We start from the raw sequence: 13,224 nt of genomic DNA on the forward strand, positions 1-13,224 counted from the left end.
GCCAATAGGGATAGAGCCGGAACAAAGAAACGTTCAATCAGCTGCGAGAAACGGACCCAATGGGGAGATACCGAACCCGGATACAGTCTCAACATTCCAAGATCGAGTGTTGGGACAGCGCGGCGCGAGCGTAGGGGTGCTTCTGAGTGTGGGCTGTGATCGTAGCTGCCCTGTGGTCCCCTTCCCTCCCCCCGCCCACCCGCGTGCGAGCTGCGGCTCCCGGCGGCCTCACCATGAACCTGCTGCCGAAGAGCACCAAGGAGTTCGGTTCTGCCCAGTACTGGGAGCGGTTCTTCCAGCAGCGAGGGGAGAAAGCCTTCGAGTGGTACGGGACCTACCTGGAGCTGTGCGGGGTGCTGCACAAGTACATCAAGCCCCGAGACAAGGTGAGCAGGGGAGGGCAGGGCGCAGCCGGTGCCAAGCAACTCTGGTTTTCTTTCCGTGGCATAGGGCCTTGACTCTCTGGACACGGTGGAGGAGGTGTAGCAGGTTCTCGGCTCTGCTGCTGTCCTGCACACTGCGGCTGAAGCAACCGCTGCTTCATAACCCCACCTGGATGCAGCCCAGTAACAAAACCAAGGGCTGGTTGGAAACCTGAAGTGGCCCCGACTCAGTGGGGAACAGGAGGGCTCCCCACCATCCTCCCTGGGGTGGGTAGGAATCCCCAAGCTAGGAGGTAGCTTCAGGGCAGAGCCCTCTGGGCCCTTTTCACTTCGTCCAGGTAAGGATCCCCTTCAAGTTATCACCTGTTTTGCCTCCTGCCTATGCTGCTGTTGAAAGATACTGACAAGCAGGTAAACACTCATAACTCATCCTGGGAAATTTCTGGTAGGAGTAGGGGGTTCCAGGGAGATGACATCGATCCTCTTATCCTAGCCAAACTTTAGCTCAGGTGCTTGTAGTCTGTCTCTTCAAGTTGGACCTGCAGTTGGGTTTCAGCTCTCTTCAGACGGCATATTTGTTAAGTATTTCTGCCACTCCAGCTTACCAGTGGGGGTGTTTAAAATATACATGTTGGCTATGTTCTCTGTGGAGGTATGTGGTGAGTTGCCTCTTAATATGTTTATCACAAAGAGTTGGTTTGTAAGTGATGGGTAAATTTATCACCAGGGTTCCTGCTTTTCTCTGATTTAAAAAAAAAAAGAAAAAATCCCCTATTTTTGGATTTTAAAAAGTAACCCAAAATCCAAATTTTTCCATGATTAAAATGAAACGCCACTAAAGTGTGTGTGTGTGTGTGTGTGTGTACACAGGTACCCCTCACTTAACATTGTCCCGGTTAACGTTTGATTATTAAACAAGTATGTTCTCTAATAGATCAGCGATGTAAAGTCATGCAGTGTTCGGTTATAACGTTGTTTGGCCGCTGCCTTCTAGTATCTAACTACTGTGATGTAATTGGATTTGCTTAACATCATTTTGCTTAAAGTCACATTTTTCAAGAATGTAACTATGACATTAAGCAAGGAGTAGCTGTATCTTAGTGGCATTTCATTTTATTCATAAAAGAATGTGGATTTGGAGTTACTTTTTTTTTTTTTTTTTTTCATTGAAAAATTGGGGATTTTTTTTTATCGGAGAAAACCAGAATCCCTGTTTGTCATGGAGAGACTCCACTATTGGTAGATCTCTGTGGCATCTGTTTATAAAGCACTTAGTCCTGTTTAGCCCAGTGGATATGTTTTGTATTTCCAGGAAAGTAGCCCTGTTATCTTTCTTAAAATTTCTCAGGTGCTCGTAGTTGGTTGTGGCAACTCTGAACTAAGCGAACAAATGTATGATGTTGGCTATGAGGACCTCATGAACATTGACATCAGCGAGGTGGCAATCAATCAGATGAGGGAACGCAATGCAGACAGGAGGCCAAAGATGAGTTATCTGCTGATGGACATGCTGCAGATGGATTTCAAGGATGCCCAGTTCCAGGTGGTGTTGGACAAAGGCACCCTTGATGCTGTCCTAACTGATGAAGAGGAGACCACGCTGGAAAGGGTGGACAAGATGTTTGGAGAGATTGCCCGGGTTCTGCAGGTTGGAGGCCGCTACCTGTGCTTCTCTTTGGCTCAGGCCCATGTGGTGAAGAAGGCAGTGGCCTACTTCTCCCAGGAAGGCTGGATGGTGCGTATTCACCGGGTTGCAAGCAGTGAGGTTGGAGAAGCCAGGGGACAGTTTATCCTGCCTGTTTTCGTCTATGTCATGACCAAATTCAAGAAGATCCCTGGTTCGGCTCTACGGATCCTTGAGATCTGTGCCGATGAGCAGGACAAGCCAGTGCGAGTAGAAAGTGCTGAGCAGCTGGCTGAGGCAGTGAGGGAGAGACAGGACTACGCTCTGCTGCGCAACCAGCTGAACAAAAACCCGAGTGCAGGACATGTCTCCCTGGACCTGTATGATAAAGACAGCAGGAAACCTCGCTACACCCTGCATGTGGTGGACAGCCCATCGGTGAAACCTTCTCAGGACAATCGCTTTGCCATCTTCATCAGTGAGTTTTGCTCCTTCCTATATTCTTTTGCATGAGATAATTCTCTAGTCAAGAACTTCAAGATAGGAAGGAGGACAAATAACCCCATGGAAACCAGTGGCAAAACTCTCGCTGACCTCATCAAGGTCAGAATTTCTCAAGTGGTGTCTAATGTTAGGCTTTGAAGTAGGAGCCTTACACCTGAGCACCTGCCCCCTCCCACTGACCTGTATGGGGGCTGAAGAGTGCTCAGTACTCTTGAAAATAAGGCCACTGTTCAAGGTGCCTCGCTAAGCCCTAACTTTTGTGTGTGAAAAATTTTGGGAGTCTAGGATCAGAATAATAAGATGCCCTAAATTGCCACACTATCAATCTCTGCATTCAACATCACCATATTAATAATAATAATAAATAGCGTAGGGTTTGTGAGCAGATAAGCCATAGTCTGGGAATCTAGGGACTGATATAAATGGGCTATAGGACTGTTCAGGCTTACCTTCCCCATGTGGTACCTCGGTGTGTTCTCTAGAGATGTTGTTAAAACTTGGGGTTTATTGCATCAGAGCTCATGATGTCTGGAGTGCAAATGCAGAATGAAAGAATTGTTTCTCCTAATGAGTAGCATCTGATTCTACCACCTTTTATGTTGAATGGTACCTTAGCCCTGTGAAGAGCCCAATTGCTGGAGCTACTTCTGGAGGAAGGTACCATGTAGAAGGTACAGTTAAAGAATCTGTCTCCTAATAAGCAGAAGATGTCAGTAAAGCAGTCTTCATTCTTATTAACTTCCTCTGTCATGTTTGTATCTCCACCCAATATAAATTAGCACAAAAAGGAATTTGCCTATTATCATAAACTTCGTCCAATTAATTCCTTATTTGTATGCATGAAAAATGGTGCATCTGTATCCAGCTCCTTACTTGCCCAGAATCAGCAAGAGCTCCTGAATCTGAGACCTCTCTTTCAAATATTCAGCATTGCTTTGGTTGTCAAACTTGTTGTCAGTAATAGTTGTAATTTGTATGTTACTGTGGTAGACTTATCTGTCATGAGTATGTGGCATATCTGATTTTCTTGCAGGAGAAGCAACATACCTTGGTATGCACAAAGGACTGAGTCAGGATTCCTGGATTCTAGTCGCAACTCTGCCTCTGATTCACTTTGTCCCCTTGGACAAGCCCCTTAAAAACCTCTTCATCTCAACTGTCCTGTTTGTAACTACAGGGCTCTGCTTTATAAATACTTTGAAATCTATACATGGAAAAGATCCTGAGGAGCTTTAAGTATTATTTTGTTGGCACTGACTCCAAGTAGGCAGCTTTTCCAGACCAGCAGGTCTTTATGGTGCTGGAACCACAAACCTTTTGTTTTATGAATATGATAGTTTTGGAGTCCCTTCCTCTGACTCACTCGTGCATTTTCAGCTTGTTGCAGGGCTTTAATATGGCAAACAGAGAAGATCACAACTGTCTTCCTCTTCAGCACAATCATAAGAGGCCCCAGAGACTCCAGAAGCACACTGCATGCTGGCTTTACCTTGATCCAAGTAGCATAGGGATACTGTGTGTTAGAACATGGTGTTTAGGCCAAGTTACCCTTGTGCTGGGGAAGCAGGCAACTGCCTTGATCGCCCAAAGCACAAGGATTAAGATGAACCAGCAGGACCTCTAGTATTGCCTGTTTCTGTCTCCTGCTAGCAACCCTTTTCTCTAGTACCGCAGGGCAGAGAAACCGAGTGGCTCTTTGGCATGGAGGAGGGTCGAAAGCAGCTGGCTGCGAGTGCAGGGTTCAGGCGGCTCATCACAGTTGCGTTGCACAGAGATCAGCACTACGAAGGGATGGAAAGCATCCAAGCCGAGCTGTCGGGAAAAGTGATGGAGCTGGCACCACCTGGCCTCCCAGCCCATCAACAGGTGAGCTCCATTCCCAAAGGCATGCTCCACCTTCTAGGCATTGTCTCAGCACATCCTGCACCTCACAGCTTTTAATCTACTTCTTTCAATTCCTGCCCACTGTCCTGGACTGAGCCTGCTCTTGGTTGCCAAAGCAGTGGGCTCTCCTTATCTCTGTTTGCAATCAGGTTCTGCTTTTAACTAGAAATGGAGTCGAGCTGCAGCCCTCGGGTCTGATAGCAGTTGTGGGTTTTTGGATCTGGTGGATCTGGTATCTAGTTGCTGTCTTTATATATCCACTCTCACTCTGTTTCTAATCATTTTTTATTTTATATCGCTCTGGTTTTGGGATGCCTATTTTGGGGGTGTAGAGGGTCTTGCTTGAGAGACCTTATAGAAATCTGGTTCCTTTACAATATCTTAAAATGAGGTAGTAATTTTCAGTGTGCCTCCTGAGAATTCTGACCTTAATCTCTCCCACTTTATCTGCCTCTTAAGATCCCTTCCTTACCTTGCTGTAGTTTTATTCCACCCTCACTGAAAAGTGAATGATGTAGCTACTCCTAAGACATGTTATTTATGCACCTTGTTTCTTGTATCTGAATTAATATCTTGGTCATGGTAGCAAAAGCACTGGGTGAACTACTGTCACACAGACCTAATAATACTTCACCCTCCCTTCTCTTCCTCTCAGTCAACTGCAGTGAATATCTTGCTAGCTCTTAGGATCCCTGTAGTTTATCCAGGCTTTCTAGGAGGAGGCATGGAAGAGTTTATTGTGACTCTTTAGATACCACTTGGTCAAACTTTGACTCTGTCAGTCTCTTGCAGGTGGAAGAACGGGAAGTGAGGCAAAACCAGAGTTTCTAATCCAAACCTTTCTCAAATTCCAGTAAATTCAGATTTGCCTTCTGAATCTCTCAAGAACACCCACTCTCACAAGATGGTGAGCCAAGATGTTAGAAATCCCATGAGAGTAACAGGTCTTATAAGACTATCCCCAACTTGGTTCAAAAGCTTTAGGGATAGCTTGACTACAAACTGACTTCAGATCTGCAATCCCAATTCTGAACCCCTTTGAGCAATGCATTCAGTACTACCTTCTCACATCTTGCTGCTGGATGTGGACCAGTTAAGCCAGAATACATAGTGCTAATGACATATTAGGTCTCCATTAGCCTATGTGGGGACTGGGGAGGGGAGGAGGAGATATTTTAAGTTGGGCATACCTCAGATTGAAGTACCACACTACTTTTTGTTCACGGCATTGTTGTTCCAGTGTTATTTTCAGTTGCAGTGTATAGGCCTGTAGCTTGTTCTTATCTCCTTTGTGAGTTAGTTTTTCCTCATTTTCTTCCATTTTTCCAGGTGCCTTTTCTGTCTGTAGGTGGGGACATTGGGGTCCGGACTGTTCAACACCGTGACACCAGTACCATGAGTGGGGAGTACGTTATTGAAGATGTGAAAGGGGATGAAATGTGTTACTTCCGTCGGCTCATCTTCCTCAGCAACAGGAACGTGGTGCAGTCAGAAGCCAGACTATTATCCAGGGTACCCACCAAAGGTATGCAACTAAGAATACTGTATTCAGCAGTGTGGTAAGGAGCTGGGAAGAGTTGGAATGGAAGAAGAAACAGCTGTGTGATTCTAGCATAGCAGCAGGTTTGATGGCAATGTCTAGTATGAGGAACTCCATGGAAGAGAATCACAGAGGCAAAGGAAAGAACCATATTGTATCCCTGATTCTGTAGTTCATCTTATGGTCTGCTATGGCATTGTGCCTTAAGACACATTCTCTGACTCCCTTATCCCTTCTGATTTTAAAGAGCTCTGATGATGGAGTTTCCACCACTCTATATAAACCCCTAAGAATAAGTGAGAGCTAGATGCTGAAAATAAGAGAGTAAAACTGAAGAATCCTGACTCGGTAGAGGAGAGCTCAACAGCTGCAGTAGCAACTATATCCCATTTGAATCTGCCCAACTGAACAGGGCTGTGCCCCAGAAACTGGGACCACCCCACTTCCTTGGTGAACAGCATTGTTTGAAGTCTTTGCTGCCCTTGGCATGAAGATGGCTTTTGTGAGCATGGAGATGGTTAGCTGTGTTAGTCTGAAGTCAGATGGAAGGTAGGGTAGGTTGGCACCTTGGATACTGATTTAGAGTCATGAGCGTTCATAATCAACAACCTACTTCTTCAGAGGATGAAGTAGGTTGTTTCCTGCCTTGGCATGAGTAACTAGAGATATATTTTCCCAGGCTAAAAGAGGTTTGTTGAGGAGAAGAGTGATATGGTCAGAGCACCAAGGAAGGAAGGGGAGGCTGGAAATGACATTTGTCCAGGATGGAGAGGAGCTAGCTTAGTGTCAGAGGCTGGAGAGAATGAGGCTTCAGTAACCTAGTTGGAAAGTGGACAAGTGTTGACTGTCTGGCATTCTTAGGGTGACTGGTTGTCCCAAGCTGAAGCTAATTGTTTCCAGTCCCTCAGTGTTTTTGTCTGTCCATCTGGCCAATATCTGTTCTTGCTCAGGCCAAAAGAAACGGAAAAAGGACAAGAAGAAGCCTGTGTCTGTCTCTGCTGAGGCGTCCCCAGTGTCAGCTGCTCGAACAATCGACAAGAGCTACCTGTGCTGTGAACACCATAAGGCCATGGTCGCAGGCCTATCTCTGCTGAGGAACCCTGACACCCTACCAGGTATAATGCCAGTGAGGTGTTAAAGCCATGGGCCACCTGCCATAGCAGACAGAGGATGCATCTTTAACGTCTCCAGTCGTGTTTGCTTTGAACTTGGCTCAGTTGAATCAATTCTGGGTCATGAGGAGATAAAAACATTCAGTAGTTCTAGCTTAATAGCAACATAGCCTGGCAGGCCTAGCAGATCCTCTGAACCTGTTGCTGGTGCAAGTCTCTGTTGTCTCCAAGTCATGCTGCGGGTGGTTGTACTTCTTCATTCCAGAGGCGGCAGGGGTTCAATGGTGTCTTCTTTCTGTAATGCCATTTCACCTTCCTCAGCCTGAAATGTGCTACAGAAACATAAAACACTTATTATGCAGTGACTGGGTCTAGTGTTTAGAGCAAGGGGTCTGGGGGCAGGTAGGATTAGGATTTACTGGTTTCCATCCCTTGTTCCCATACTAATTCATTATGTGAGTTAGTATCCCTGTCACTCAGCTTTCCTATCTGTGAAACACTAACCTGTCTCCATCAGGGTGAAGTTATGTTGGTTAATCCTTGTAAAGTGTTTTGAGTTTCCCCCAGTGGAATTCTTTGTAGAAGCATAAAGTCCTACATGCTTGGAAGAAAGCTGAGATTTCACTTGGGCTGTGTCCCCTGTCTGTTTCCAGGACACTTTCTTGATTGGATGCTGGGCTTCAGCTGGCATGGAAAAAAGTGGGTAATAATGCCAGTATGTCCTGGTGCTAGGAGATAGCTGAGTTAGTGTGTTGACCTGCTGTCTCTGCAGAGCTAGTCTAAAACAGTCTAGGTCGGTAGGTGAGCTTTCAGGATAGTCCCCAGGAAGCATTCTGTGTAACTCAAATCCAGCTAGCAGTGCCTGCATGGGTGGCCTTAGCATCCTAAGAACATTGCTGGGCTCAGTCAAGTTGTAATGCTGCAGCTGAGTGGAGGGAGATGGCACAGTCCTATTGCTGTCTGCATGGCTTTCTTTGTTTCTCACTTTTGCTGAGTGCTCAGTAGAGGTGCACTGATGCATCAGTCCATATTGTATCGGCACTGATGAAAGGAAAATTTACGTTATCGGCAATTGGCGTTTTTTGGCTGATGGGGGCCAATACTGTCACTGGTAAATGCTGCATTCATGTGCACAGCTGCAGCATTCACACAGCCAGGAATGCAGCCTGCCAGCTTAGAGAGAGCAGCGTCCAGCTGGAAAGTCTGTGGGGGAGGGAAGGGGCATGAGGCGGGGGAGAGAGAGGCCCCCATGGTGAGGGAGGAAGTTGGGCTGGGGCAGGTGCTGCACAGCCACTTTTGTAGAGCCGAAAAAGTGGTAGAGCCATGTTGGTCCAGGACTGAATTGTCTGCTGACTCGGACACGTAGGCTGTGCTGAGCTTCCATTGTAATGAACCTCACTTCTTATGCTTGTATCTTTGTTTTGGGGGTTGAGTTGCCAGTGGCAAGGTGATGTGCTCTGAGCAAAAGTGAGGCAAGGGAAATCTGCACCAGGTCAGATGAAGAAGGGTGCCATGGGCTGTATTGCATGACTCTTCAGGGCCAGATGAAGCCTCTATTAGAAGGCAAGCTTTGCTTTTTATTATCTAAATTCAATCAACAGAGGTGTGAAGCAAGGGAAGCAGGATGAGACCACAATTGAGGGGTATATTAAACCCAACTTTGGGATGTGGAGGTTAATGGGTTTCGATTGTTCTTGTTCTGTAAAGCTGGGTTAGAGAAACTGAGATATATTTTGGAGATGACGCCTTCCATGCTCCAGATCTACCCCAGCAGTAACTGTGTTGCCCACTAAATGCAATGATGGTTCATGTCTCTCTCACAGGCCTTGAAGCACAGGCGCTGAATTGCAGTGATGTTTAATTTTTCCTGTTTGCTTTCCCACTGCAGAGGCCCAACTTGCAGTGCTGGTGATCGGTTTGGGCGGGGGCAGCTTGCCAGTCTTCATTCATGACTATTTCTCCCAGTCCCACGTTGAGGTGGTTGAAATCGATCCCTCCATGCTGGAGGTAGCTACGTGCTGGTTTGACTTTTCCCAGGGGGACAGGATGTGCGTGCACATCTCAGATGGATTGGACTACATAGCTAAGCTTGCAGCAGAAGGTAACAAACGGCATTCCCAGGCATTTGACACTTCTCACAGAGTTCCCTCAGCTCATGCACCCTCCCCCTAACAAATGGAGTGACAGCACCCTCATGGCTGCCTAGTGCTACTCCTGTGATGACACCAACTGACGGACAGAGAAGAGTCCCTCCCTTGCCTGAACTTGGGCAGTGAACTCAACCTTTGGGATCCCCAGCTCTAATTGTCTAAGCAATTTAGGGATGGAACAGGAGGGAGGGAGGGAGAAGCACAAGACAGGAGACTCTACTGAAGCAGGGGCCATCCATCGTTACAAGGTCTCCCTTACTGCTTTATTTTAGTAGGCAATTGCTATGAGTCTCACCCAACCCTTTCTCCATGACCCCTACTTCCCACCTGAAAGGTCTGTTTTGTTATGGGTGCCCTTTCATTCAGGTTGATTACACTCCAAGGAATCTCAGACCAGCAGAGATTCCCTATGCCTGATGAAAGGTGACTGAGCCCGAAAGCTTGCTAAGAACTTTGTTCCAACTACTCAGTTGGTCTAATAAAAGATATCACATCCACCCAAAGAACCTTGCCTAGCTTTCTGGGGAGTGCTTACCTTTCTGGGAAGCTGTAAAATGCCATTTCCCAGCATTTTAAAGGTTTCCTGGTAGTGTGAGAATTGGGCCAAACTCCAGTGTGGTTAATTGCATTCCAGCTGGTGACAGTTCCAGCTTGACAATCTCGTTTGCTTACTTTGCTAATTGTTAAACAGTTGGCACATCCCACTCCAGCGGTAGATGCATTTCAGAAGAAGGAAAGATATCCCCTGTGTATCTGATATGCAAAGCCCTTTAAGAGTTCCTTTTGGATGGAAGGGACTGTATACACAAAGGGAACTGACAGGTATGGGGGCAAAAAACATGCTTTACTGGAAGAAGCAGTCTGTTAATTCAACTTGGCTCCTCAGCATCTTTGTAGATCGGGGCTTTTTGGTGCCTTTATCTAAAGCCAATACAATCAGCTATTATATAAAGCGCCAAAAAAGCCCTGCTGAAGCGCCTGATCTATACAGACATTGGTCGAGCTGGGTCCAACTAACGCAATGTCTCCTCATGTGCTGGACTCAGCATGAGGGTGTGTGGAGTTTAAAGTAAAGCACTAGGTTTTTTTTGGTTTGTCGGTTTGTTTGTTTTTAGTCTGTAAGCAGCCAAGAAGATTATTTGCTATTTCAGCTACTTCTCCCATGACTGTAGCTGTGGCTGACACTGGCTTATCCAGCACTTGCTCTTCTTCTTCTTTTTTTTGGAGGTGATGACTGGTTTTTGTTCTCCCTTCCACAGCACCAGCCCGATATGATGCTGTCATGTTTGATGTAGATAGCAAAGACCCCACATTGGGAATGAGCTGCCCACCCCAGGCTTTTGTGGAAAAGTCCTTCCTGCAGAAGGTTAGAACCATCCTCACACCAGAAGGTATGGAGCCGCTATCTTGCAGCCAGGCTGAAAGTCTCCTTCCCCTTGCATGTGCTCCAGTGCCAGTCTGTAGTACCCTTACTCATAGTAATGCAAAGTGTCAGCATCTTTTGAAATATTGAGGAAAGCCAGTGTGACCCAGCAGTAAAAGCTGGGTACTGAGAAGTGGCACTCTTGGGTTCTTGTCCTGGTTCTGCCACACAATTGCTGAGTAAGCCTTCCGTGCCTTGGTTTTTCTGCTCTGTAAAACAACTGGCAGCCCTTGTCTGAGGGGATCATTGTGCCTTCATGTATTAATGTAGAGGGAGGTGCTGAATGGAAGTTGCCACAGAAGTGTAGACTATTTCAGTACTGTCTCTTGCTGTGTGAGCAGGACCTCACTTCACAAGTGGGCCTACTGAATTGAACAGGGCTGCTGACAGAGTTCAGGGTTCCCTGCTGCAAAGGAGGAGAGGACACAGTCTGATCCTGTGTTGTTTTCCGCTTGATATTTCTGTATGGGGTTTCTCTGGCTTTGCTGTTGGTGCTAGCGCTCATGAATGTTTGCTGAACAAGGGTGATGACACCTCCAAGTGCTCCAAGTCCTGGGCACAAATGGGGGGCAGCTGGACTGTGAGTGTAGCATTGCTGCTGGTCCCAGCATGTTTCTACTCAGCTTGAGTGCCAGTCAAACCAGACCATGGTGTGCTGGGGTTTGAAGCCTCACAGCAGCATTTCCACATTGGAGTATGAGGGACAGGTTGCCTTTAGTTACTCTGATACTAATCTGTCTGTCCTCTCTCTTGCTCCAGGAGTTTTTGTGCTCAACCTGGTGTGCCGAGACTCCTTGCTCAAAGACTCGGTCTTGGCTGTCCTCAAAGAGGTCTTTCCTCTCCTCTACGCACGAAGGATTGAGGGGGAGGTCAACGAGATTCTTTTTTGTAAGCTGCGCTCTGAAGGGAAATTGGTGACTTCGGAGATCCTTGAGAGTGCCAGGACCCTGGAGAGGACACTGAAGAAGCCTGGACAAGCATGGGACAGCTCCTATGTTCTGTCTGACATGCTGAAGGCCGTGAGGATTGTATGAGAGGGATGTCCCAGCCTCCTCAAAGGGCTATCCATCTAGCTATACTGTTGGTTTGAAGAGAGAGGGTAATGCTGTGTGAAGAGTGGTGCCCCTGACCTTGTGCCTCACAGAAGCTTATCCTTGGGTCTGGGGTAGGAACAGTGCATCCACCGTAGCTTTTGAGAGTGGAGTTGAAGTCTTTGGAGCTCCCTTCAGGCTGCAGGATCTCTGGGATTAAAGGGGAATGACAGAGGCTGCCATACAGCAGTGAAAGAAACTGGGCAGCCCTTCATTTTCCCAGCAGGGGCTCTTGGGCACTGATGAATGGAGTGAGAAGTTCCTTCCCATCTGCAAAGGCCACTGTGCCCTGGCACTGCTGCACTGTCCTTGCTAACTTGTAGAGGGTTCAGGGGAGGGGAACCAGGCCCTGTTTTCTCTCTGCGATTTTTGGCTATGTATTGCCTGGAGTGTTGCTACCATGTTCTCCTCCAGCTCTGAATGTGGGCAGTGAGAGACTTCCTTCCTCTTTTTGCTTTTTAAAATAAATGTCTTTTTTTTTCCTTTTTAGAAGTGGAATTGGGGAAGCAGGGCCCTGCAGCCTGGGCAGTGAGGCCAAGGGAGGGGGAAAGACCTGGCCATTAGCAGCAGTGAGAGCATAAGGGCCAAAACTGCTATGTTAGGGAGGAAGAGCAAGGAGAAGCCACCTTCAGAAGTAGAAAGCCCTCATCTGTCCTGACCCAAGTCCCACCTCTCCTGTGCCTGGGTCAGGATTCACCTGACTCACTCCATCTTCCGCCCTACAGACAGCCCCGTTACCAGGCTTGCCTGACTTGTGAACTAGACTTTCTCCTCGTAACTCTCACTTTAGCTTGCCTACGTTCCTTACCCTGTGGTCTCTGGCCCTCACTATGGCTGCCTATACATGAACTGACAGGCTGCTCTGACATGCTGTAATTACAGCGGGTTGGAGCAGACTTGATTAATTGAGTCTGCTGGAACATGGTAATTACCACATTCCAGCCAGCCTCTGCATCTTGTGTATCAGCGTCCCTGCACTTCAAAATGGCAGTGGGGGCACTTTAAAGATTGTTCAGACTTTAGATAAAGCACCCCCGCTGCCGTTTTCAAGCATGGGAATGCTGAAATGTAAGACACACTCTGGGCACTTTTAATTAGAGGGGCTCTTGGAACCACTCTAATTAAAACACCCCCCCCGAGCACATGTAAAAATTCCGTGTGTGTGCTGGTAGGACCTGTGCAGGGGCTGTCGAGTCCTGGATTCAGATCTGAATTCCTTAGGCAGAAGTTACTGTGAGTGATGCTTGGGTAAGTTCTTTTAGAGCCAAGTCCCCTGCACATATTATAGTACTAGACGTGATAGAAACTTAGTGAACAAAAGATGCATCTGTTCAAAAAAATCTCTTGGCTATCATGCATACATGCCTTCTGGAGCTTTCCACTGAGAAGAAGGTGGCCAGCAGGGGGACCAGAGTCCTACAGTAGTTACCTCTGGGCTAGACCACAACGGCTGATGAGTCCATGGCAACATTGCAGTGTTTGATATGATGAGAAGCGAAGGGTTACTGCCTGC

General features: G+C 47.1%; 1 protein-coding gene across 1 annotated transcript; it reads left to right on the plus strand.

Moving 5' to 3' along the window:
- The first annotated feature begins 33 nt into the window (after positions 1 to 33).
- METTL13 (methyltransferase like 13) lies at positions 34 to 12,554 on the plus strand. Its single transcript, XM_006037757.3, has 8 exons — positions 34 to 386; positions 1,732 to 2,485; positions 4,178 to 4,377; positions 5,725 to 5,920; positions 6,886 to 7,050; positions 8,936 to 9,148; positions 10,457 to 10,588; positions 11,380 to 12,554. Exons 1-8 carry the CDS (start codon positions 234 to 236, stop codon positions 11,652 to 11,654), a joined length of 2,088 nt encoding a protein of 695 aa, XP_006037819.1. The 5' UTR covers positions 34 to 233; the 3' UTR covers positions 11,655 to 12,554.
- Positions 12,555 to 13,224: the final 670 nt, after the last annotated feature.

Source organism: Alligator sinensis, unplaced genomic scaffold (assembly GCF_000455745.1).
Source record: "Alligator sinensis unplaced genomic scaffold, ASM45574v1 scaffold1040_1, whole genome shotgun sequence".
NCBI lineage: Eukaryota > Metazoa > Chordata > Crocodylia > Alligatoridae > Alligator > Alligator sinensis.